The sequence below is a fragment of the Manacus vitellinus genome, unplaced genomic scaffold, assembly GCF_001715985.3.
Source record: "Manacus vitellinus isolate BGI_N305 unplaced genomic scaffold, ASM171598v3 scaffold_5_pilon, whole genome shotgun sequence".
In the NCBI taxonomy this organism is placed as follows: Eukaryota; Metazoa; Chordata; class Aves; order Passeriformes; family Pipridae; genus Manacus; species Manacus vitellinus.
Genome location: NW_021940682.1, coordinates 32,340,139 through 32,367,347, shown reverse-complemented (window position 1 = coordinate 32,367,347; position 27,209 = coordinate 32,340,139). Strand labels below are relative to the sequence as shown.

Below are 27,209 nucleotides of genomic sequence, written 5' to 3'. Positions count from 1 at the left end.
CTTCCGGGGCGCGGGCCGCGCTGGCGGAAGGCGGGAAGTCTGGAGCCCCGGAGGCTGGAGCGGCGGCTGAGCCGGGCCGGGCTGGAGCCGGCCGGGGCTGAGCCGGGCCGGGGCTCAGCCGGGGCCGGGGCCGCTGCCGCTCCATGGAGAGGTGAGGGGTGAGGGGCGCGGGGCGGGCGGTGCCCCGTCCCGGGGCTGTGCCGTGTGTGACACGGGCCCAGCGGAGCGGGAGCGCACAGCGCGGGCTGCGAGACGCAGCGGGGTGGGAGCAGCTGCTGAGGGGACGGGGGGCTTTTGTGTCACCCGGGAGCTTGGAGCGTGGTTGCTGCTTCTTGAGTATATCTACGGATTAACCAGGAGCCGTGAATTGCTCGGGGATCGGAGGGCCAGGCCTTTGCCAGGCCTGCTGAGGCATCACCGCGGTGCCTTCACAGCGCACCGGGAGTGGCTCCTCCGCGTCTGAGTAACTGGGAGCGGATTCCTTCTCTTCTGCAAGACACGTGAATATTTCCAATCTGTAGTGATTGCGTGTATCCGAAGAAAAAATCAAACAGTGAAATCATGCTGTTCTTTCAAATTAATTTTTCAGTTCCAAATTGAATTTCATACCTTGTATCTCTTACTAGCCTTTTTCTTCTTTTTTTTCCTTTTTAATAGTGATAAAAAAGGTTTGTTGTCGTGTAGAAGGAACAAAGTGTGGGTTTTCAGGAAAGGTAGTTTCCCTGACCTGATAAGCAGTGCTAGATGTTCTGCAGACGAAACTGGACATCAGTAGTAGAGTTGGAGATAACTTAACACTTTAAGTTTCCTAGTTGTGGAGTTAATTTGATGCAACAAAAACGTCTTGTATTTTCTGCTTGAATTCACTTGCTTGCTTTCTGTCTATGTTGCTGTTTTCTAGAAATGGTTTTGAAGACATGTTATCACCACTCGAGGTGGAGATGGTCAGACCAGGACGTAAGCAAGGCTCTCAGAAAAGAGTTTCTAGTATCCTTTTTCTGTAAAGAATTTTTGTCTTCTCTTTAACTGCTGCTTGTTGTGTTCACCAGATGTATATATTTTTACTACTGCTATGATTTTAAGCATGTTGAAAATAGTTTTCGAATATACAGTAAGTAACTCTTACTGTAAACTCTTTAAAATGAAGAATGTAATGTGAAATTGTTACCTGACTTTTGAGGTATTCTGCAGCCAAAATTCTGCTATTGAGCTATCTCATATTTTCCCCTACTCTAGTCAGTTTTCTGTGTGGTATTTTCATGCATTAAGAAGGAGAAAAGTTAAAAAACAAAACTGTAATTGCAATTATGTAAAAACTAGCAGGGAGGGATGTTAATGACTGTGACTTAGGAAATCTAGATGAGTTTCATTTAGAAAAGTACTGCATTTTCAGCAACATAGTACATTACTTGTCCTTTACAGAAGAACTTAGAAGTAAGCCAAAAGATGTAATTCTTTGCCTTTTCTCAAAAGTATTTCCTCTGAATGGAATTTTCTCTCTCTCTTCTCTTTCTTACATTGTAGTCTCAAACCATGTCAAAACTGTTGTAGTGATGGCTCAGAACAGATTATTCAAAAGATTTTGGGGAAAGTAAGAGATTGTTCTTGCCTATATGTAGACGGATTATTTTGATCGTGGTTAAATGTGATTGCACGGATATTGCATTGCCTGTCTGCTAAACTTGTGCCATAATGTTTATATAGTGTGGTGTTTTATAGTTTTTCTTGGGCATATGAACTCAGGTTGATGTCCACCCAGAGAACTATGTGAGCCATAGCTGATTCCATGTCTGAGCTTTTGGAAAAGAAAAAGGAGTTTTCTTCCTTATAGCTTAATTTTATGGCTCTATGCTCTTTTGCAGATATTGTGTTACCAGTGATGATTCAGCGTATCTTAACTTTCCATCCATTGTAGCAAGAGTAGTGCACAGACAGATTTAAATTTCCACAGAATTTTCCCCCATACTTTTTTACAATAAGGAAACCCCCCCCCTGTAATTGGACAACTAAGATAAGGGTATTTTTATGGTTATAATAGCAAAAGAATCTAGTACATTTGCTGCTTTTTCTAGTTTTTGCATGTAAAATAAAGCTAGTGAGATATTCGCCCTGATTACATTGTGCCTAGGAATCCAGATGTTCCTGGACACTAATAATGTAGGCTGCTGAAACATTTGTACAACTACTTCTTAGTAAATCATACCTAGAGCACTGAACCTAGTTGCTGACAGGAAGAAGAAAAGTAGTGCAACAGAGCACCCTGACCTAAGAGAGAACTTTTTTAAACAATTCATTTAAACTCAGATTTTCGTGTTGTGGTTGATGTAGCATAAGGCAGCTCTTTATGGGGCATAAGGATTCTCTTTATTCTGAGCAGCTATGAGGAGTCTCAGACCTGTTCTGTTCATATTTCTGAACTTTGCTTTGTGGTGTCCCTTTTAGCCCTCCAGCCTTAAGGTTCTGGTGAAACATTTTGTGACCTAGCTCAGGTTTATGAATGGGACTTTCTGATTTACTCCGAAAGAGGTGTAATTTCCGTAACATTTTTCCTTTCCAAGTAGTCACAATCATTTAGAATAGAGCCAAAAGCATGTTTAGGAGAGTGTTTCTTAACTTGTTTGTTAATCAGTTCTCACATCCCTGGATGACACTATTGGAAACATGACACCCAGAAGCCAGTTTCTTTCCCGAACTCCTAATTCATTGCTTCACCAGCCAGGTAAGACTGCTTGCTCTCTTACTGTTTAGTTGAAGTACTTACGCACTCGTACTTCATAATTAATAGCAATTCATAAGAAGAAGGACATGGACATGCTGTAATGGGTCCAGTGAAGGCCCACAAAGTTGATTAGTGGATTGAAGTATCTGACATATCAGGAGAGACTGAGAAGAGCTGGGATTGTTTATGGGAAAGAGATTGGGGGATCTTGTCAATGTATATAAATGATGGCAGGGAGTAAAAAGAGAGCCAGGCTCTTCTTGGTTGTGCCCAGTGAAAAAACAAGAGGCAATAGGTACAAGAGCATATACAGGGAATTCTGTTTAAACATAAGAAAACCTTTTTTCTGTAATGGGTGTTGAATGCTAGAACTGGTTACCCAGATGGTCTGTGGAGTCTCTGTCCTTGGAGATAACCCAAGCTGACTGGACAAGGTCCTGAGCAACCTTTTCTAGTTGACACACCCTTGGACAGGGGACTTGGAGCAGATGATCTCCAGAGGTCCCTTCCAAACTCAGTGTAGTGGGTCGATCCTGGCTGGATGCCAGCTGCTCACCAAACTGCTCTATGATTCCCCATGTCAGGCAGGACAAGGTGGGGAGAAAATGTAATTAAAGAGTCACAGGTAGAGATAAGGACAGGGAGAGATCATTCACCCATTACTGTCACAGGCAAAACAGACTCCACTTGGGGAAATTAGTTGATTAACAAACATATCAGAGTAGAATAATGAGAAATAAACCCCAAACTTAAAAACACCTTCCCTCTTCTGAGGCCTAATTTTACTCACATGTTTTATACCTCCTCCCCTGCCCGTGGTGCGGAGGATTGGGGAAAGGGAGTTGTGATCGGTTCATCACAAATCCTCTCTGCTGCTCCTTCTTCCTCTGGAGGAGGACTCCTCACACTCTTCTCCTGCTCCATTGTGGGATTTCTCCCACGGGAGACAGTCCTCCATGAACTTCTCCAATGTGAGTCCTTCTCATGGGCTGTAGTTCTTTACAAAGTACTGCAGTGTGGGTCCCTTCCACTCCAGCATGGGTCCCCTGCAGGGTCACAAGTCCTGCCAGCAAACCTGGTCCCGCATGGGCTCCTTTCTCCCCAGGGCTACAGGTCCTGACAGGACCCTGTTTCAGCATAGGTTTTCCACGGGGTCACAGCCTCCTTTGGGCATCCACCTGCTTTGGTGTGGAGTCCTTCCTCCACGGGCTGCAGGTGAATCTCTCCTCCACTGCTGACCTCCACAGGCTGCAGGGGGACAGCAGCTGTTTCACCATGGGCTGCACCACGGGCTGCAGGGGAATCTCTGCTCCAGCACCTGAAGCACCTCTTGTCCCTCCTTCTGCGCTCACCTGGTTTCTACAGAGTTGTTGCTCTCACATTTTCTCACTCCTCCTTCTGCTGCTGCTGTTCCCTCAGCAGTTTTTTCCCCTCTTAAATCTGTTATCCCAGAGGTGCTACCACTACTGCTGAGGTGCTCAGCCTTAGCCAGCGGCGGGTCCATCTTGGGGCTGGCTGGCATTGGCTCTGCTGGACATGGGGGAAGCTTCTGGCAGCTTCTGACAGAAGTCACCCTCACTACCAAAACCTAGCTTTGCAAACCTAATACACTCAGCTACAAGGGGATTCTGTGATTTTACAGTTAAACAAAACTGCAAATGGACAAAAATGGACAAAATTTCTGAAATTGGACAAAAACACCTAGTAGCAGGCAGCATTTATGTTCATAAGTTATTCGCTTATGCTATTCCTGATTAACAATGAATTTTTGCCCTTTAGTTTTTAGAGTGGGTTTGAGCTTCATTTTCATTGTTTGGCACAAGAATGTGTCTGGTATCATTTCAGTGTCTGCTTTAGTGAGCAGTTTGTTGTTTCCTTCTTTTTGCAACCTTCTTTTGATTTTGCAGTAGCTTCTGATTCTTCGAGATTGTCTGTTTTGTAGTGTGTCTTCAGATATTTTTCCATCGTTCTTTTTCTGACAGGTTAATTTTGTTGCTGACTTTCTGCATATTTATTTATTGGTTGGATCAGTTAATTATTCCCTCTCCACTAGCAAAAGAAGAAATTAGCACACCTTACAGAAAGGCTGTGGAACCACACATGGTGGCTAGGGTCAGGTTGCCCTGAAACCTCCCAGTCTCATCCCAAGTCCTGCATCAGTGGACCCATATTAAGAGCATGTTTGGGGATTCTTCCGTAACTGGCACTTGTGCAAAGATATGAAGCTCCAGAGAGACTGATTCTTCATTTCACAAGGTTCCTGCAAAGTTCTGTGTAGCCCCTGCTTGTTCTTGTTTACTGTAACATCGATTGGCTTCTATTTTGGCAGCCAGCAGCAAAGATAAATGCTGTTAGCATCAGCCTTCTTCTTGAGCAGAAGCTACTTATGTGTCAGCATTGTTGTTCTTAGTGTTGACTTGATGCTAAACATACTGTGAAAAGGTCTGTAATCTTCTTAGAGCCTCCCTCACTAGTTGTGGCTGAAATAAAGAAACATGCCCCTTCCTTACATTTCCATGTCATCACCAGGGCTTACCTCCCCTTTCCCTGTCACAGTCTCTTTATTTTGTTATCATTCAGGCATTCATATTGGGAATTCCTCTTTTTTGTCATCATCTAGCCAGTATGTTTTCCATCAAGCTCCAAGAGGATGGCTGCACCTTCTGCTGTTCTGTTTACCTTAGGCACTGGAGGAAAAAACCAAGAAAAGTGCCATAGACATTTGATCTTTTGCATCTAAACTGGATGGAGTCTGATGGAGACCCAGGACATGCCCTTTATTTTGGGGTTGTATGTGCTGTTGTGGGCATTTTTCGATGCCTTGGATTTCAGGAGGCCAAAAGGAAATATTAGTGATCTCAATGCTGACTGAAGCTGTCTTATTACCAGGAACTGCTGCTGAAAGTTGTACAAGCACTCCTCTCCCCAAATTGGCTACCAAAATGTCATTCCCTCTGCCACTATTGACACAGCTCCTGTCTGTCACTGTCTTGATGCAATCAGTATTTTTAGATGGCTTTCGAAGCTGTTTGTGATTGATAAGGGGACCAAAGTAGCTGTTGTCTTGATGGAAATTCTGTGATGTTTGGTTTGTAGAAGGGTCTGTTGTGTTGGATATCCCTGTTGTCATAGGATGTGGTATTTATTATCTTGCAAAGCAGTGTTTACATGAGTTAGATATTCCTGGGAACACTAGGCACTGGATTGATGTGCAGAAGTATCTGGAGCAGATGTAATGCTTGGTAGAGCAGATTTGTGGTTGCCTTTTGCTTTAAGGATTTGGAAACTAATTTCCAAGAAAGAGTGACTGGAGATGCACTACTCTTTGTGTTCATATGTGTTTACCAATGAACTCTAGTAACTGAAGGTGTGTCACATATAAGCCTCTCTCTTTCAGGTACTGCACTACATCGGAGCTCCATGAAGCCATCAGATATGTCTGCCATCCTGGGAACAGGAGGGAAATCTCCTCTGATTCTACCAACTTCTGGGCTTTTCGGCAATCTGTCCATGGTAAGATGGTTAGAGCATCTTTTTCTCGTTCGTTCCTGTGAAACATGAGAAACTACAAGTTTACAGCGTTTGTGTTGTTTGCACCAAGGACAAACTGTGGGTGGTATAAGCTTCCTAGTACTACTGTTGCTGCTTGCTGCTGGTGTTATTTATTACTGCATTGTTCTTTGAGAAGATGCAGTGAGGAATAATAGGAGGTTTTAAGGACTTTCCCAACGCACCATGTGTGTTAAACTGGTCCTTATAACATCAGCTTGTGACTACAAAAATCCCGATATTGCTTGTTTACAAATTCTTCAAAGATAATTGTTCTGTGTCAGCAAGTTAAAACTTGAGAATTTTTCTTATTTTAGCACTCTCCAGTATTAGGCTTCATTTAGGTGTTAAAGTTTGGACTTCAAAGAACAAGCTCTTCTGATGACTTTTTAGAGGACATTGATTATCTTCTACTTCAATGTTTTTGGAAAAACATTGATTGGAAAAGTTATCAGTAGGGATGTCTGAAGTATTTTATCTGTTTATTTTTAAATTAACTTAAAAGAAGTTTAGATGTCTTTCTGTATATGCATTTTAATTAATTCTCCCTTTTAGTTGTTTCTTTATAAGTTGTCACCTTCTAGGGCCTAGTTGATCAACATGTATACAGCTCTTAGTACTGGTACTTTTCCTCTGATTCAGAGCCTCTTTTAGCTAATGTTTGGTGAGTGGAATGCGTTTTTAGGTTAATATTTAGTGCTCTGACTTGAATCTAGTTTAGATTAGTAGGGGAAATTTCAGAGGAGGGTGACAGGAAAAAGGACTTTTACTTGTGGAAATTTACTTGCTGGTAGATAAGAACACTCATCAGCCCTTTTTGTATTTCCCACAGAGACCTGATATGATCTTGCTGGAACTGTGTTTGTTATTTTTACTCTGTGGAGGGAGGACTATAGCATTCTGTTCTGGTTGGCTAGAGGGGATTAATGGCAGAGAGAGATCAGGCAAGAGGAATACTGTGGGTAGAAATAAGAGTCCAGAAAAAGAATCAGCCAGCAGCACATCTCTAAGTCTTTGTATAGTATTAATTGCTGCTGAGAAGGCAATTGCTGGCATGGAAACACCTCTAGGAAGCTGTCCTGTCAGTGCAGTGTATGTACAGTCAGTCTTCTGTTTTGGTCATTTTGCTGCTCTGGTGTCAGATATGTTATGAAATACCTCACCTGAAATACTCCCCACAAAGTATAGGTATGTCTTTATTTCCTCCTTTAATATTCTGATACTTGCTATTATTTTAAACATATTGCTGCGATTGATCAAATGGTTTTGAGCAATTCACCAAGAAGGTTGAAAGACAGGTTAATGATTGATTCAAATTTTAGCTATTTTGCTTAACTTTTCACAGCTGCTTTAGAACCTGATCAATATTGTGTTCTTTTTACTTTGAAAGACTAGCTAAGCATTTAGCATAATAGAATATGAAAGTTTAGAGTGATTTATTTGTTTTATGATGAAAAGTGATACCTGATGTTCTAAAGTAGGTAGGTTTACTAGATTAACTTTTCCATTTTAGTTATTTTCAGGGGAAAAAAGGGATTTTTCTTTTTCCAGATTAAAATTTATCTTTTCAGAGCTGTTTGTTAAAGGCATAGTTGCACCTTATCTAAATGCAGTTATTTCACATTAGTTTTTTAGGATTCTCTGTTTATATACCGTTCATATAGAAGAAAAAACGTGGAGCTAGGCTTGTAATATCTGAGATTGGGATTTATTTTCTTTGTGTTCTTGTGGTTTCAGTTGGATGAAAGTAGCTGGACAATGGCACTCTCGCCTCAGCAGACAGGAATGTTTGTAAATCCAGACCTGTCCAATATGACAGAAGATGTCACTATGAGTGCTGTACTGTTGCGTGAGGATGATCCTGGGGAAGCTGGTGAGACAATCTGGAGTTTTCATAATAATCTTATTTGTGGGATATAAATTTATATGTTTGGGGTTTTTTCTCTATTATTTTGCTGCTATTTCTTAGTCAAAAACAGTCTAGTTGAAAAAGTTCAGAAAATTAAACTGTTCCAGTTTATTGGAGTTTTGCGAATTTGTGTCTTCTGGGGAACCTGATGGAAAAAATGGGATGCTCTGGTATTGTCAGACACAACTGGATTAGTGGACTGGGAAGATACTCAAATGAGTTTGCTTTTAAAACTTTTGCAGATGACATATCCACAACAAAAGTTTTATAATTATTTTACTTAGTTCATAGCTTCTGTCTGTCTTGCTGTCTTAGCTGATAAGTTCTTATGACTTTATCGGATCTAAATAGTTGATATCATCATTGTTCTCATTTAAATTTGTGAAAGATGAGATGCCTTGTCATCAGAAGGATTTTTCTGTAGTCTGTTGGGGTTTTTTTATGAAGTTGCATCTGACTAATATGGCTTTCTTATTAAATCTGTCCTAGCTACTATGAGCATGTACTCAGATTTTCTGCATTCCTTCCTGAAGCATACATCAACTACCATTTTTGATCTTGTGGATGAGTATGAAAATATTTGTAACAGTCAGGTAAGTAGTTTACTTGCCCTTCTCAAAGCAGTTTTGCTGAGAAGTCACAGTGCTTAACATACTTTAAATCTTCCAGCTGGTTGCAGTGTTACGAGTCATGCTAGCATTGAGTATCACTCAATGATGAACATCACTCTTTCTTCATACACTACTTTGGCACAGAAATACCCGTGGTGTAGCTTGCTGAATACTAAAAAATGTCATCTGGCTGCCACTCCACTGCAAGTGTCAAGTGGCAACTCACGGTAGCAGATGTATAGATGTTTTTCTTAATGTCAATAAGATGGATTAAAATGTACTTATTTTTCTCAGGTATAAATAAATAAAATCATTGTATTATGATGCTTTAAGTTTTCTACTACGTTACTAACAAGCTGGCCATAGAGGACTCAGCACTGGCTCTAAGGTGTCTCTGATTTTAGACACAGTTCTTCATTTGACTGGTCCTTTGATTGTCAGTTCAGAATCAGCAGGGATTGACAATCTGAAAGGAAGAAATTATGATGCTTCTGTCAGTAAGTGTTGATCACAAGAGAGGTGTGCAGATTAAGCTTTTTTAGGAGACTTCATACCTATGTCTGTGTTAAGAAAATTTGTTCTTAATGGAGGGTTGCTAGCCATCTTTTGTGCAAATTTATTACTGGGGCTGAGATAGAGAATGCTGAGGTCTTTAATGAGGCATGTACCACAATTGTACAGGTGCTCAGGTAGGAAGCAGACAAGAGGAAAATAAATGTGAACTTGATTATTTTGTGAGATAGTGGAACTCCTGTTGGAGAATATGGATAACATCTACAAGGTCAGGGAATAATAGAGTGGGTGTTTTAAGCCATGTGGAACTGAGGGGAGTTGACTGTATGTTGCCAAGGATGTACAAGGGTACAGTGAAAGATGCTGCTCTAAGGTGTAGCTTGGATGTTGCTGGTGGGGCTTGGCATGGGAGTGGAGGGACAGCCCTAAGCTATCGTGCTGCTTCTCAGCTGTACCCTCAGATTAGCCCAGTGGTTCCCAGCAGCCATAAGCTCTTCATATTTTCAGGGAGGGTGGTAATAAGAGAACAGAAGACTGTGCTCCCCTCTTGCATCTTACTGGTACACATATTCCTTTTCTCCAAATCTGTTGTTCACCTCCCACTTGAAAACCAATGACTATATTGATGCCCAAGGAATTGGATACCCTTAAAATATAAGAGACTGGGACTCTTCTTGGAAGTAGTAGGAGCTCTGGAACTAGCTACCAATGGAAAAGACTTCATTGTGTAGTTTTCTTCATAGTAAATAAAGGAAAAAATAGTAGAATTTTTTTGTGGTGATACTATAAATTATGTGGTAACCAGCAGATTGGGTTCCCTCATTTAGCAGAGCTAGAAAGGAAAAAGTGTCTTTCAGGCATGGATAAATGCATAAATGTTCTCACAAATACCATTAGGGCTAACTTAATGTTTGATATTGACGTATATGGGAAAAAAGCTGGGGATTTTGGTGGCTGCAACCACTCTCTTGGTTTATATCCTCTAGTCTGTGTTAATGGGGTTTTTTTATTACTAATTAAGAGAATTTACAATGTATTGTCTACCTATTTTGAAGAGATGGTAATGAAACTCAGTTGTTGTAAGCATTTAGAAAAAAAATACACTGATGGGCAATGTTAACTCTGTATAAATTTATCTACCTCAGGTGAATATACTGGGGAAAATAGTTTATCGGGCAACTCCTGGACAGCAAAAGTTTTCCAAAACTGCCAGTGTCTTGTGGCTTCTTAAGCAGGAGATGGTAACTTGGAGACTCTTGTCCTCACTTTATAGGTAATTCCTTTGAAAAGCGTGTTATGTTTTTGTACAGAGATGACTTTCTTGGATATGTTTTGTATGAGTTTATACATAGGGAGTGAAGCAATTAAGTGCCTATTAGCAAGCTGTTTATGGAACTAGGTTCTGATATATGTGTCTATTGATTATCTATTTTCAGAAATGAAAGTTTTAAAGAGGACTGTTCTTATTACCTTTGCAACTTCTAGTATTTTTTTAAACATTTTTGTAAATTTTTTTAAGTATTTTTACTCATGCATTCTGTTAAATTTTCTCAGCTTTATTTTAATCATTAACGTTTTGCACTTTTATTTCTAGAGACAGAATACAGTCTGCACTGGAAGATGAAACTGCATTTGATATCACAGTGAGTGTGGACTTTTTTTGTTTTTTTTTTTAAGTGTCATAAGAAGCTAAGTAAACAAAATACAGGCTAAATGCTTTTATTGTACTTTTAGAATCTCAAAATTCAAAGGTGAAAAATGAGACTGATTTTTTTTCAAGACAAATATTAAATTATTTCGTATATTGTGAAGAGTAAATCTAAATATTCAGCTCTAAAGAGAGAATGCTAGTGAAAAAAATATTCTAAACTATTGTTTGTTTTATTTCCCTAAATATTCCACATACACTTGGAAAATCATAAAATATCATGAGTTGGAAGGGACCCACGAGGATCATTGAATCCAACCCCTGGCTCTGCACAAGACAAACCTAAATTCACTAGAAATAACTATTTATTTATTTTTAAAAGCTGCATCAGTAGCTGTAATGTTCCCATAGGTCAGAGATAATTTTGCTTTGGTTAAAAGAAGGACATATGGTCTCAAACTGTCTAGCCTTTGCAATTCTGACTACAATTTATTTCAAGAGAAATTCAGGTTTTTTAGCATTCTTGTTTCAGCTGTAGTCGTCTTGTCTATGTCAATACAGTGCTTCCAGTCTTTGCTGCCAGAATTGCTTAGGAAGACAAAACAATAAGTAAAAAGACTCTGCCTTTGTAAAATTTGTGATCACAGTTGCTTTCTTCTTGAAAATAAAATAGCTTACTCTAGAATTCCCAGTGCTAAGTTGTCACTGTTAAACACTGATGTGCCAAAAAAACCCAGTCTCCTCTTATCTGTGTAATTTAGAAAAATGCATCTCCTATTCTCTTTTTATTGCAAGTCTAATGGAAGCTAAATTAGTGCAGGAGATCAGATAGAAGGATCAGGGCTCTGGTTTTATTTTTTTGTTTTTTTCACACTTGTTTATGTTAAATGTGCACATGATCTTGGAAAATCTCATCTTTTAATGTATAGTAACAAATGGGATTCAGGATGATATGAGTGCAGCCAGTGGAATCCATGGATCTACTGTGTAGAATCTTTCTGTGGTCATAAATTTGTGAATTATATGCTGAATCTCATTATTACAGTTTTTAGTGTAACTGGATGTAAAAAATCATCCAAATAAAACAAGTGATAGTGTCATCCATTTTTTAAAAAGGGGGAGGGGAGAGATAGCATACTGAACTTGTAGAAAGTTTATGAATTACTATGTGTTCAGTTTGATATTCCTTTTTCGCAGTAGTTTTCTTTTCCATGAAGTAATAATCAGCTTTTTCTTAAACAGGTTTTAACTGCTAGTGAAAAAACAAACGTAGACAACTTGTTTCAGAAAGATTCACTTGTTCGACAAAGTCAGGTATGATGGAAAGTTTTTAATATGAGAATGAAAATAGATTAAATGTTTATAACACTAATGTTCTATGCACTTTTTGAAGTTGTTTCTAATACTTTTTTTTCATATTCACTCAAGTGTAGTATTCCTTGTATGCATGAAAATAATGCTCTCTAGTTTCTAATGGTCAGGATGTTTTTTCAGTCTGGCTTGGGGACAATGAAAGGCTGAGAGCTGTTCCCAGTTGCAGCATCTGTTACTGTTGATTGTGATTAATAAACGGTTCAATAGCACTGTAGTAAACTGCAGCATCCAATGAGAAATAGAGATTAAGTGCCAACAAACTTCATACGGGATACTTAAAATGCAAGTGAAATAGTCTTCTGGATTTGTATGCCTTTTGATTGCCGAGTAGATAACAAATAGATACGGAAATGAGAGGAAGACAATAAAAGTATTATTTGTTACATATTTGCTTTAAAAATGCAATTTAATTTTATTCCAGCTGGTGGTAGATTGGCTAGAGAGCATTGCTAAGGATGAAATTGGGGACTTCTCCGATAATATTGAGTTTTATGCAAAAACAGTATATTGGTGAGTTCAGACTTTCTTTAATTATATACATGCTCCCATCAAGTGTAAGATTCACATTCACAGAATTACTCTTGGAAAGAAGTGGATTTTTTAAGTTGTTCATTGCATTCACTTCTTTTCTTCAAAGTCAGAGATGTAAAAATTGAGATTTCTTACCTGTCTGCTGAAGTATATCTTCTCAGAAGTCAGTTACTGCATTTTGGGAGGCAAGGATGGAAGGAAAAACCATCAAACCAATTTAAATTAATCTTAACATAGATGAGGATTACTTTTATGTCTTTCTCAGGTGGTCACTTCTTTGTCTGGCTTTAATTTTTGCTTGTTTAAGTACTTGTTGTCCCTTTATGACCCTTCACTAGAAGCCATTATTGTCATCTTTATTATCACTGATGGATTTGGCGGAAAAGACCAAAGACTTCCTTTATAAACCTGCTTTTAATGGCCAGTGAATGTAGGCTTTTGGAATCATGTTTATCCTGAGCTGAATTTCTGTCCTTGACTGAATTTATAGTGAATGCTAATGGGAAATTTTTCTTATGCAGAAATCAATTAATAGTTAAATACATGAATGATTGAAATAATGGATGCTTTTGAAAGGAAGTAGAGATATGTGTATTGATTCCAATGCTTTTGAAAGGAATCAGAGAAATGTGTATTGATTCCAATGTTGTACCTCTTGTGAAATGTTGCATTTTCACAACAGTAGCACAGTCCATAGTAAGTCAACCAAACCAAGTGTCTGTTCTGTAAACATATTCCATGTAAGAAAAAATATCTTTCAATATTTGTGTCTTATTAAAAGATGCTTGCTAAAAAAACATTATTCTGTAAAACATTCCACTGCTTTCAGGGATAACACACTGCATACCCTGAAGCAGCGACAGTCAAGTACATACATTGGAAGTTCTCGAGCTCTGGTGACAGAGTTGGTAAGTATTAGATAAAAATAAGGCTTGATTTCAAAATATGTTAGAGCTATTTTCACAGCTTTCCATCAATTCTTAGATAGTTGTGCTATCTAAAAATCAGTACAGAAATTGTGAGGCAGGGCACCTCAAAAGCTCTTTTTGGGATCACTGTGGTTTTCTGTTTTCTTTCAGGAGTCACTTCCATATCCCCACCCCCCATCACAAGTACTTGTGGCCTATTTGGTGAAGTAAAGGGCTTTATTATGACTTTTTATGTCTGAAAGATACTCATGTTCCTAACCAGAAAAGCTTAGAAAAATGTTTGGGAGCCATTGGAGCCATTACAAATAAGGGAATTCTGTCTTTATGTAGTGACTAGTACAATGAAACCAAGTCCTGAAGCAATTCTTTGAGAGCTACTATAGTAAGAGCTAATAGGAGAGAAGGCAAGAAAAGAAAGTACTGTCCAGCAGAACAAGGTAATGAACTGCCCCAGTGACAGCAAAGCAGTCGTAGAAGATTGATTAAATTGGGGAGTGATCTGAGGTATTGAGTGGCTTAAGAAAATCTGTTTGGATTCAATAGAATCGAGTGCCGCTGTTGTAAAAAGCCTTCTCAGATAGAAGGTGGAGGAGGAGAAACAGTGGTAGATGGATAGACGGAAGGGGATGTTTGAAGGTGAGAAGAGACCTGGAAGATGAGAAGTATAGGGCAAATAAAAAAGCAGTGGAATAGATAAATTGCATTGGCTTCTTTCAATAGGAACAGTGACAGAAGAGGAATAAAAGAAATGAGAGGGGAAAAACTGAAAAATATCATGCTCGATATTACATGCATTGTACAGATTGTTGTGCTAACATGAAAAAATGACTCCAAATTATAAAACAGGGCAGGAATTTAATGGAAGAGACATATAGACATTGTGTGGATGAGTGGTGACTTCTTTTCTCCCAGGATCCAGATGCTCCTATACGACAGAAACTGCCACTTGATGATTTGGACCGAGAAGATGATGCAAGGTTATTGAAGTATCTCTTCACTCTCATCAGAGCAGGAATGACAGATGAGGTAGCATAACTTTTAATTAAGTAAGATTTAAAATATCTTACTGTTAAAGCCAATGAAAAGCTGTATACTAAAATGTCTGTTTAAGTTTGGCTTGTGATGATTTTCAATTTGTTGTCAATATTGAGTGCTAAATTAGCATTTTAATGAAATCTTGCTTTTAGTTAAGTAATTTTGGGAATAGAGTAGATGTTACGGAAAAAATGTACTTTGGGGTTTTTTGGTTGTTTGACAATATTTTTTCACTCTTGTGGCTTGATACTAAATACTGCCAGAAAACACATAGAATGTTTCAAAGAACTTCCTAACTGTGTTTATAATCATCAGCGGATTACCATGCATGTGTATATAATGGCAGTTGAGTAAAGGGAGAGAAAGAGGACTTGAGAATCTTGTTGCAAAGACCTTAGTCTTAGGAATATGGTTATTTGCTCATATTCTGTTCCAATACGGCGCACATCTATTCATTGTCTGATGTTATGGGAATGTGAGCATATTGCTGCAGGGCATTACGAACATGAATATAAATTCACAGCTTCACTTGGGGTTCTAAGTCAAATGGAAAAGTAGATGACTGCCTGAAGAGATGGATTATACATATAAGCAAGAGGACAACACTTTAAACTTATCAGAAGGATGTGTAGTAGCTGTTTAAGCTAACAAAGATGAAGCTGTAGCACATTTCTCGCATTGCTATAAATACTGACTGAAAAACTAAAAAGTTTGGTAAAAAAAAAAAGAATGACATTTACTTTGAAATCTTTCCGTTGTTTTGAGTTTAAGATCCTCTGTGCTTATTTCTCACATAGTAGAGTCTACACAAATTAACTATTTTAATAATGTTCACATTTTTAAAGAAGCTAGAGATTTTCCTACCTTAAAGTGTGTTGCTGAGAAAATCCATTATTTTTCAGGCACAGCGCTTATGCAAACGATGTGGTCAGGCCTGGAGAGCTGCAACTTTGGAAGGCTGGAAATTGTATCATGATCCAAACATAAATGGAGGTATCTGCTCCAAAGTGCATTTGAGACAGATGGCAAAGAGAAATAGCTGTTTCTTGAGAGCCTTTTTGTATCTAAAATATTTTCCCATGTCTGTTAACGTGTAAAAACTAATATGAAATCACTTTAGTTGAAAGTATGAGTTCACTGAATTCATCTAAATATGTTAAAGTCACTTTCTTTTTTAAAATCAGGCATAATCACTAGGAAACAGACGTCTCAGAGTTCCAGACAGATCTTCTCCACCTCCATATAATACTTCAGTCTGTATTTTCTTAACATCTGACTTGTGCTATCTAGTACACATTTTTTGCTTACAAACTCAAATTGGACTCTATATCTTCAGAAAGGTGTAGTAGGGCTAGAGTTCAGCAAATGCAAGTGCAGGAAATAGAGAGGCTTTTAAAATACTTGAAAATTATTAAACTACCTTTTCCCTTGGTACTAAGGTTCCTTGCACACGGTCCCATTTATAACACAGTGCCTTGCTTCTCTCTATGCTCAGGACATTGCAGGATTTAGCAAGGAATTTAAGAACAAGTCTAAGTGTTGGTTATAGGTGGGAGTGGAAGGCATAATGCTTTCCTACTTTTCAAATTCCAATAGCCTGTCACTGTTATCTGCATACTACACCAGTGTCCTGGGCTTGTTTTGAATCTACCTACCTAACTTGCTGTTATATGGGTTTGAATGCCCTCATGCAGGTGCATGCAAAATAGCAGCACTGAAACAGTGACATTTTTTAAAAGTTTTGATTCCTTAAGATATAAAAATTCCTTTTTTTTCCTTAACTTTGTTGTTTTTCCAAATGTTGACATTGTAGATACACTATAGCCAAAACAATAATTTTCTTCAAAGCTAGATAGCAGCTAAGCTTTAAAAATACTGTAACTTATAGATACAAATTTACCAAACTTCCCAGAACGGCCACCTTGTGGCCCAGTCAAAAGCATCAAAATGCTTTGGGAAGAGTTTCAAAGCGATTGAAATTGGGTTAATAACAGAAAATAGGCTTTACCTGTTACTGGGTTCTCTTTTTTTAATAGCATTTTTTTCTTTTGTTCTTCGCACCCTCTCCCTTTTTTTTTTAATTATTCTTTGCATGTAGGAAAAGAGCTGGAGCCTGTTCAAGGCAATCCATACAGGTGCATTTGGAAAATTTGTTGTTGGCGTATGGCTGAAGAGGTAAGATAATGCTGATTTGCTTAATATTAACACATACATTTGAACTTTCCTGAACTCTGAAACATGATTTTAAGTAAACCTGCCCCCCCTGTGTTTGCTGCTTATAGGATTTACAATTAACGCTTCTAAGAGGACTTCTGAAATAACATATTTTTGTACTGTAGTGAGAAATCTACATAATCAGCAGCAGTTTTTCAGGAAATGAGTTCCCTAGCAGCAGCAAGGGGGGCCAAGGTCAACCACCACACTTAATTAAATGGGAAAGGAAAAACATTACTTTCTTTCCAGGTCAATATAAATTTTTCAGATAAGTTACAAGGGGATGCTAGTGAAGGGAAAGTCACTTGCTATTCTTGTTTTGGCTCCTTGTGTCCCCTGTGGTTTTCTATCTGTTAAATGGAACATTTTCCAATGGATTAATCTAATGTAAAATGACTAGAAAACTTAAATGCTTTGTAATTAAAAGTTTGGGTATTTTTACTGTTTATTTCAGGAGCAGTTTAATAGGTATGAAAGAGCAATCTATGCAGCCCTGAGTGGAAACCTCAAACAGGTATGTCAAGCCTCCTAGATTGTTTGGTACTTGTGCATTTTCTTTTTCATATATGACAGTGATATCATCAGATTTCATCAGAAATATTGCAATTACTGGTTATTGTACTTTTAAAGATGTAGTAAACAGGACAATGGCGAACAGTGCTGCTCCTTGCAGGACTGTGTCTTAACTAAATATATGATAGTCTTTTCTTAGTATTATTCCTGCCGACTTTTCAGTCATCCTGCTTTGATGAAGGAAAGGCTGCTGTTCGTGATGGTTACTAGTCTGCTTTGGTGCCCAAAAATCTGATCCTAAATTATAGTTGCTATGTTTGGGAGATAGTTCTCCCTCTCTTGATAATTTTTGCTCTGTTTTTTTAATCTGTAGCTTCTTCCAGTTTGTGATACCTGGGAAGATACTGTTTGGGCATATTTCAGGGTCATGGTGGACACCCTAGTTGAACAGGAAATACGAACCTCCGTGGTAACTGCAGAGGAGATGGAAGAACTCCCTAGAGACTATTTAGAAACAAAGTAAGTTTCAAGTAAAATTATGCTCCTACACTCAACAAAGCATCCTGTATGATCTGTTTGGAATATTCAAGGTAATGTTTTTTGTCTTTTCTCTCCTACTTTGAAGCTGGACTTCTGAAAAGGTTTTTGAAGAACTTCAGGCAACAGACAAAAAGGTATGTAATAATTGTAGTGTTTCTCCTCCCTGTTTACCATTTTTAACTAATCACGGGGTTCTGTTTTTACTGTACTATTTGATGAAATGCTCAAATATGCACAATGAGTCGTTTTATATTTTCTACCTCTATAATGTGTTATTTCTCAATTCAAGTATATTGCCACCTTTTAATGATGAAAATTATACAGATTTTGTCTTGCCCTGTATCTGCCAAACCAGCTGCTTGTGCTAAAGAAACAGCTGACTGTCAAGTGGTTTTGGACATACAAAGCAGACAAGAGTAAATCAACTATTTAACTCTGACAGAATGTTCGAAGATTGATTACATTGCGTTTTCTTTATAGGAGGTTTGTGTGCATATTTCAGAACAGACCTCTCAAAATTCAAAAGCATGTTTGCTTTTGCAATGATTAAATTGAAACTACACTTACTTTTATTTGATGGCATGGACACATATTGCTAAGACAAAGACATGCAGTCAGCTACAGATACACCCAGCCGCATTTGCCATTGCAACACAGTGCAGTCCTCACCATATAGCAAATTTACAGGTGTGTTTGGATCTCATTTCTTGCATTAATTCCTCTATAGCGGGGGAAAAAAATATCTTCTTCCTCAAGTAGCTTTCACAGGCCTTTCCTTAGGGATTTATTCACATTGTTGCTTCTTATGTGACTTTGTAGAATCTATTATCTGTAATGTCATTGTTTATTCTCCTCTTCAGAGCAAAAAGCCCTTAGTCTTGGATGTCTTCCATGAAAGTATTAACTGTACAGATCTATATTCAGGTTCTTTCTTTCAGTTTGTCGATATTCTTGTAATTTGACATGGAGATAGCAAGTGCCTTTTCTCTTGGTCTTTATGAAGAATACCCTTTGAAATAGGATAGCTTTTTTTTCCCCCAAGGAACTTTTGCTTTATTTATAAGTTTGTTTTCTTCATACATTAGGCTATAAGATTTTATTCAAAGTTTGAAATTTCTTTTTCTATCTCCAGAGGGTTATAGAGGAGAATCAAGAACACTATCATGTGATTCAGAAATTCATTATATTGGGAGATGTGGATGGTGAGCTTTTCTCTAAGTGATTTTTAATTGTCAACTGACTACATTATTTTGAGTGACCTTTCCAGAAACTTTAATGTGAATGGATTAGAAGCATGCAGTAGGCAAACTCTGCCTTAAAGCTGAGCTCTAAAACAGTAGGGACTTTGTGTAGTTTGACTTTCTGCAGTTTGACATATAAGGTAGTTTTCAAAGAAGTTGTGAAACCATGTAAATGTGTTAGGATATAGCAAGCCTTTTCCTGAGAAATGATAAAATACATACAGTAGATATTTAAGCCAGGTCTTTCCAAAATTACTGCTGTTCTGTTTTGTTGGACTTTTGAGGCTAAATTGCATTTTGCTAAATTGCAATTTTGAGGCTAAATTGCATTTGAGGCTAAATTGCATTGAATAAATGCGTAATTTTGAAATATTTTTAAAGGTTGGTTTTTTTCCCCATGATAGGGCTAATACAGACATTTCCTTGGTGTCTATAGGTTTGATGGAAGAATTCAGCAGGTGGCTTTCCAAAGACAGAAGTGTGCTCCCAGGACACCTCCTTCGTTTCATGACGCATCTTATTCTGTTTTTCCGCACTCTGGGTATGCAGACTAAGGTCAGTTCTCTTGTATTTGATTTTTGTCATAGCAATAGCTAGTCTTTGAAGTAGAAGTGCTTGTGTGCAAATGACAAAACAACATAGAGGGATGGTAAATTACTTCCAGGCTGATGAGGAGCTATATGCTTAAATAGTGTATTTGTTGATCTTGGCTCCCAAATACAACAGCCAAAATGAGAAAAGAGCATCCTCCTCTCCTCCAGTTCAGCTTAAAAATTGTTTTTTGAGGATGGTGGATTTTACTCATAAGCCCTTTATTGAGAAGGTCCTGACTCAGACTTCAATGTTAGGCTTATTCATAGCAGCCAAGATGTTTTGAATATAGCCTGTTCTTGTAGACAGTTGTTGGAACTGTATGTATTGCTGCTGTAAGCTTATATATGTTTTTGTTTGAGGTAGTTAGTACTAGCTGAAACTTTCATATTATCTCAAAATATGAACTAAGTATAGCTTACTAGCTACCTAGCCTATTTATGCTAAATATGCAGATGGATCACATATCTGTAATTACTCTTTTCTGAGGAAATCACAAGTAATTACAAGCTCTCCTTTTCTACTATTTTAAAATTTAGAAGCCCTTATGTAACAAATAAGTTTCTGAATGTAACGTCTTTTGACAAATGGCAAATGTGTCTTTTCATTAGACAATTTAAACACAGCTCTGAGTTATTATGTTTATTCATGCCTCCAATCATTGTTTTATTCCCATGTTGAAATTTATTTTGAAATCAGTTAACATTTAGCTAAATAAGAGGAATGTGCATGTATGTATGTATGTATACGTACTAATTTTTTAGCCAGACTTAAAATTTGATAGAGCAGGTCTTTAGGCTAAAGTGTAGTACAACTAGCCATTAGCATGTGTTTAACAGAGGGGACAAAAAAGGGGCAATTTCCTTGTGAGATTGTGAATAACTGTTGATTCTGCCTCCAGAATTTTGAGTAGGTGAATTTACTGGACAACTCGATCAACCCTCAGTAGACTTCAGGGAGAAGAGGCAGATGTGCAGACTTTTACAGTGTTCATTATTTGTTGTTTGTATACAATTCATATCAGTATATGTTTAGATGAAGGTCTTTAATTTACATATATAAAAATAAAATGATAATTCTTGACAGCAGCAAACACTTGAGTCTTGGCTAAAGCTGTTCCAGGTGCTCAGACTATACTTTGGTTGTTTAGTATAGGCTATTACAGATGAGCAAGGTGATATTTATACCCTATTACATTATAATTTTCTATAATAAAACAGTGCCTGTAGTACACTGCAATAGTAATCTGTATGCCTGACATTTTGCTTATTAATTTTAAAAATACAGTAAAATGGAAAGAAATAAAAAATATTTAAAAAGTAACGTCCCAATTAGACTAAAGACTGTATTATCCAGTTGCTGAAAAAGAAAATCCTTGACTAAATCTTTGAATTAGAAGATCTATTTCTTTTTAATTACACTCCAAGAGAAATAGTTCTTCCAGTTGAACCTGTTTGTATAGATGACTGAAGCAGGAATAAGGAAATAACCTTGTGTCTGTTTTAATAGTGTTAGCCTGTAAAGTATCTTTTACTTTATTTTCCACATTATCTGATTTAAAATTGAATTTATATTTGTTTGCAATAAGGAGGAAGTTTCTGTTGAAGTCCTAAAGACCTACATTGAGGTAAGCTTTCAGAAATACAGTTTGCTTTCTCTAATGTAATTTAGACATAAACGAGGAAGAAAAGGAAACTTAAGGTTACAGGATGAAAAGAGATATGATGCAGCTAATGCTCTCTTCTGGAGAGATACATGGAAGCTTGCCTAATTCACAGAGTTTCTGTCAGCAGTTCTTAGATAAGAGACCGTTTTATTGATCCTTGTTTAGAAGCTGAGTGGAATTTTCCTATATCAGGATAAAATAATCAGAAGTTTGTTATACACTTACGTTTTTACCTAATACATGTTTTTACTTGAGTGTAAACACACGCATTTACACAGAGGAATATAGTATGTTTATATATTATATATACATTTATATAGTAATGGATATCTTCTATATATTTGCTTCATGTATATTTGCTTCTTGTTCTGTATATTTGCTTTTTATTCTGCAGCGGATGGTATCTGAGAAGCACACAGACTTAATAGCATTTTATGTGAGCCACCTGCCCCCAGAGCTCGCCGTTGCTCAGTATGCTTTATTCCTTGAAGATGTTACTGAAAGCGATCAACGCCACCACTGCCTTGAGTTGGCAAAAGATGCAGGTGAAAGATCCTGAAATTCCTATTATCATTTTATATCCTAGGTTCTTTTGTGTTTTTGCTCTAAGACCTAGCTACGAATAATGATACTTTTTCCTTTCTGTGTCTCTCTGTTTTTCAATTAAATAAAATTAATTTACTGATCACTTCTTCAAGTAGGTATATAATGTGTTTTAACTAAGTTGGAATTGAAGTTATTTTCTGAATTAAGCTAAATATCAATGGCTGCTGGATTATGTCCAAACACAGCAAGAATTAAATGCCAGCTGCCTGTTTCAAATACAGGTCCTGAAGGTTGATGTGATCATATTATTTCAGAGAACTATTTTTAAAAATATATACCTGTTTGTGGATTTAGGAAGGTTATGAGTATCTTAATTCTTCTGTTCTATTTATAGTGCATTTTCTTAGCCGTGGTGGGTTGCTTGCATTAATGGTGATCTTCCTACCAGGCCTATACATCAAACCAAAAGGGACTACAACAAAGCAGCATACTGTCCATTGCTTGACAATTCCTCTGTGCCACTCAAAATTCACAAAGAAATAGATTTACTGGAGATTTCAGTGTCGTAACATCTCTTCAATCATTTTTCAGTCATTTTCCTTTAAACTGGGCTAAGGCTTACAAAAATAAAACATCCTGCTTAAGCATCTGTAAAAGAGCTATTCTGAGCTTTTTCTGGTACATTCCTGTCAAATCACGGTCTTGCTTCAGAACTGTAGGAATCAGTGGTCTTAGCAAATATATCTATATGCTGGTCCTCAGCACAGACTGAAAAACTTGTTAGTTGTCTTGTTATTTTTCTCATATTTTATATTCTCTCATATCAAATATCATTCTTGTAAAATATCTGCAATAAATTACACAGCTGAAAGGCTTAAAATTTTTTCTGACAATATGTGTGTGAACAGACTGATAAGAATTACCAGTAGTAAGGAATAAGATCAGCAGTTGGAGTCTGAAATTCATTTTTTGTCAAGTTTGAGTTCATGGTAGTTCTTACACAGTTCTTTCTTAACCCAGGTCTGGATGTTGCAACCATAACAAAAACTGTTGTTGAAAACATCCGCAAGAAGGATGCTGGTGAATTCAGCCACCATGACCAAATGCTAGATACAGGCACAACAGAGGTGAGTACACTTCGCAGAGCAGATATTCCAGTTTGCAATCAACTGTGGAGTCTTCGACGATGTATGATCCATATCTGTCTTTCAACAATGGTGAAAACTGCCTTGAAAAAGCCTGTTGGGGAAATGTACTTTCCATGTGACCGAGTGAGGATATTGCACAAATCCGTAACTTCTGTTTCTGCTTCTCCTTGATCCTTGTGTGTGTGTCGGTCAGCAGCCGTGTCTGTATGCAGACATCAAGTGAAGATAAAGCCCATGAAATGACTGCAGCAAACTACCTCATAGCTGAGAGTAGGATGCTCCTGTAGCTTCTATGAATTACAAGGATTAATACTGTGGATCTCAGATGTACCTTTTAACATGCTCAAGTGATATTTCTAGATACAGCAGATGCTGCCTTTACTGACAGTTTCCTTTCACCGCTATTGAGCGTTGGCTGGATCCAACTCAGTACTTTAGGGACAGGGAGGTACTGTTAATAGCCTGTATTCAAAGTGCTGCTTAGAAAGCCACGGATTGTTTGCAAATTTTTGGCAATTTTTTTGCTGTTCAGTACAAAGTTTAAGCTGTCTAAGACAAAAAGGTAGTTTATCTAACACAGGAGGTGCAAGCTGATGGCACCTCTGAAGATTATAGCAAGGGCTCCATAAACCATATTTGTACAGTGTATTCATATTAAAGTTTGATGAAAATGCATTGTAATCCATAAAAAAATTTGAGAGATGATGCTCAGTATCTTGGGAACACTTAGAAATTAATTTTTTTATTATTCCATATTGCAGATATTGTTTTCTAAGCTTTTGAATAGAGCGATCCTTCTTACCATGTTGTAATGCTTTCCAAACTTGTGTATTTCATTGACCAGATTTAATGTGTGTAACATCAGCTGTATTTTTGAGATGGTAGTGAATCTCTATGTTGGTTTTTACAGGCAGATCAGCTGAAAATAGATGTGATTGACTGGCTCGTATTTGATCCTGCACAGAGGGCAGAAGCACTTAAGCAAAGCAATGCAATCATGAGGAAGTTCTTGGGTACTAAGCTTCACAAATATTGTAGACTTTTTAAATGTTGGTTTTGTTCTCTTTGGCTCTTGGCACTACATTTGACGTAATTTTGAATGTAGTCTATTAAAAGCATGGCTTTGCCAGCTTCTGAAAATAAGGCATGGAAATTGCAAAGCTGTTGATACCCAGTTCACATTCTCATAGCATCCAAGAAACATGAAGCTGCAAAAGATGTGTTTGTGAAGATTCCCCAAGATTCTATAGCAGAAATATATAACCAATGGGAAGAACAGGGAATGGATACTCCACTTCCAGCTGAAGATGACAATGCTATACGGGAACATTTATGTATTCGTGCCTATTTGGTGAGTTTCAAATATACAGTATTCCAAGTTATTACTTAGAAATAACTGTGGGTTTACCTTGGTGGTTAAAGACTAGCTTTGTCCATTTAACTTAACTTCTGATTTTTGGATGCATTATAGCTGTGCATGTAATGACATTCTGGTTATTATATGAGACAAAAATGTCCAAACACTGTTTCCAATGCAATCCAGGAAGCCCATGAAACCTTTAACGAATGGTTTAAACACATGAACTCAGCTCCACAGAAGCCATCTTTGTTACCACAAGCAAGTTTCACTGAAAAAGTGGCCCATGAACATAAAGAAAAGAAGTATGAGGTAAGTAGAAGTCCAAGTTATTTACTGCAAACTTTTATGGTTTAGTCTTAGTTCAGTGAAACAGAGTAGAAGACTGCTATGTCATATTGCTTAAGAACTCTATTATAAATGATTCTATTTTTAGGTTGAAGGGAGTAGTATAAGACAATAGAATAATAATGGCACTGCACAATAAATTCTGCTTTTTTAATATGACTTAGCTTTACATAAGATACTGTAATGTAGTAGTAAATATTCATTATAATCTGTTGTTTGTCAGTGTTATTAATAAATCTGAGCACTTGATTTTGCTATTAACTCTTTATTCTTGTATTTATCACCTTTTGTTTTCTAAAAGATGCAGCAGTTTTGTTTTGCCAAAAGTTCTTTTGCATGCCTGACCAGTATGAATGTACTGTTTTCAGTTAATACAAATGTTTGTTTTATAAGCATGGCAGAATAAGTTGTTTAAAATTATGTGCCTCGAGAGGCTTTACTTCTGAACAACTTGTCTGACTCTCTGGACAGGGAACTAAACAAGGATGGAAATAGCTGTTAGCAGCAGGTTTTAAGTTTTAGCCACTGGCTGAAGATTCTAATTTGAATTGGAGCTGCGCTGACTGTTGCATGCTGGTGAAGAGTCTGTTTTAAAATAGCCTTGGAAATCATCCTGTTCTGCAGCAGTTTATTTTTTGTTTCTTTGCCAGATGGATTATGGCATTTGGAAAGGCCTCTTGGATGCTCTTACAGCTGATGTTAAGGAGAAAATGTATAATGTGTTGCTGTTTGTTGATGGAGGATGGATGGTTGATGTTAGAGAGGTAAAATAAATTTTTATATCACAACACAGACCACAAAGCACAGATTGTACCCAGTTGTACCCTTGTCACCTTTAGTTTGATGTGTTCCTGTTTAATTTGCTCTGGCCCTGCTGTGACCAGTTACAGCTTGCTTCCCCTTCAGTTACCATACAAATCATATCTGACAGTCCAGTCTAGGCTGGTTAGTCCAGTTTTCTGCCTCTGATACTACTGATTATGTGGTTATGCTGAGTTGCCTTTTAAAAGTAGGTTTTCATAATACTAATATGCTGTATTACTCTGGTAAGGATGCCGAGGACGACCCCGAACGAACTCAGCAGATGATTTTGCTGCGTAAGCTGTGCCTGCCGATGATGTGCTTCTTACTGCACACAGTGCTGCACAGCACAGGGCAGTACCAGGAGTGCCTGCGCCTGGCGGACATGGTCGCTTCTGAGCGGCACAAGCTTTACACGGTGAGTTAGTGAGGGCGGCAGGCAGCTCAGCTTTCATTTAAAGGCTCCGTGGGTTGGCTGTGTAAGAAGCTTCTATATAGAGAGGAAGATGCCATATGTTCCTTAACATCATAAGTTTCTTTATTGCTTCCTATCAACGGCAAGTAGTAAAGGGTTTCCTTGTATTCTGACTTAAGGAACACTGAGGATGATGGCCAGTGTTTTGACAAGCAGTTCTTCTGAATACTGCAGTTACTAATTTTTGGATGGGAGTTTAAAGGTTGGACTCCGTGATCTTAAAGGTCTTTACCAACCTAAACAAATCTATGATTCTGAGTTGAGCTGCGGAATTGTAATTGATTTTGCAATTACATTTCATTTCAGAAATGTATAAGCAGGTTTGCACTTGTTTGCCCCTAACCTTCTTTCCCTCCTAAAGCCTGGAAAAAACCTCAAAATGAGACAGAGCTATCTTGAGCCTACCTTCAGGTTTTGGACGCTGCTACTAGCTTCCTGTGCCTTACTAAAGGTCATTCGGAAGTGCCTGATGCTCACACTATCTTGAATAGAAAGAAATAAAAGGGAAAAAAATAGTAACTTAATTAACCACCATTGCTTTAATATCAGTTATATTCATGGCAAATAAATATAACTGTATTATGTTTGGGGTTTTATTATTTATTCTTAGGTATTTTCAAAAGAAGAACTCAGAAAGCTTCTGCAGAAGCTGAGGGAATCTTCTCTGATACTTCTGGACCAGGATCTTGATCCTTTGGGATATGAAATTCAGTCATAGGTTTTCGTGTAGATACCTACAAAAACTTCTGAGCATGGACATTCTGGTTACATTAAAAAAACAAACCAACAAAACCATTACTTGGACAAATTGTTCTGATTTTTGGGGGGGGAACCTCCAGCTCTCAGATTTCAATGTAAACTTGAAAAATTCTGACCAACTTCAGAGATGTTATTTGTTAAACAACCTTTTTCATAATTTTTTTTCCTAATAAAAGTGCTTCAAAAAGAGAA

The 27,209-nt window shown here is 37.7% G+C and overlaps 1 protein-coding gene across 1 annotated transcript; it reads left to right on the top strand.

The window, feature by feature from the left end:
- Positions 1–480: 480 nt before the first annotated feature.
- NUP107 (nucleoporin 107) lies at positions 481–27,206 on the top strand. Its single transcript, XM_018080781.2, has 28 exons — positions 481–500; positions 902–987; positions 2,630–2,719; positions 6,117–6,232; positions 8,006–8,141; positions 8,667–8,770; positions 10,447–10,574; positions 10,896–10,944; positions 12,192–12,263; positions 12,745–12,833; positions 13,684–13,762; positions 14,696–14,809; positions 15,721–15,811; positions 16,917–16,993; positions 17,487–17,546; positions 17,919–18,064; positions 18,171–18,219; positions 19,218–19,287; positions 19,763–19,881; positions 21,506–21,544; positions 21,978–22,128; positions 23,150–23,256; positions 24,188–24,290; positions 24,468–24,628; positions 24,821–24,946; positions 25,633–25,746; positions 26,034–26,201; positions 26,869–27,206. Exons 2-28 carry the CDS (start codon positions 918–920, stop codon positions 26,974–26,976), a joined length of 2,736 nt encoding a protein of 911 aa, XP_017936270.2. The 5' UTR covers positions 481–500; positions 902–917; the 3' UTR covers positions 26,977–27,206.
- Positions 27,207–27,209: the final 3 nt, after the last annotated feature.

Bases quoted from the DNA above. Each gene is read 5' to 3' on its own strand.
- NUP107 (XM_018080781.2), top strand. From the start codon at position 918: ATGTTATCACCACTCGAGGTGGAGATGGTCAGACCAGGACGTAAGCAA. The intron at 14,810-15,720 runs GTAGCATAACTT...ATTATTTTTCAG, and splicing joins GAGCAGGAATGACAGATGAG to GCACAGCGCTTATGCAAACG. The intron at 17,547-17,918 runs GTATGTCAAGCC...TTTAATCTGTAG, and splicing joins TGAGTGGAAACCTCAAACAG to CTTCTTCCAGTTTGTGATAC.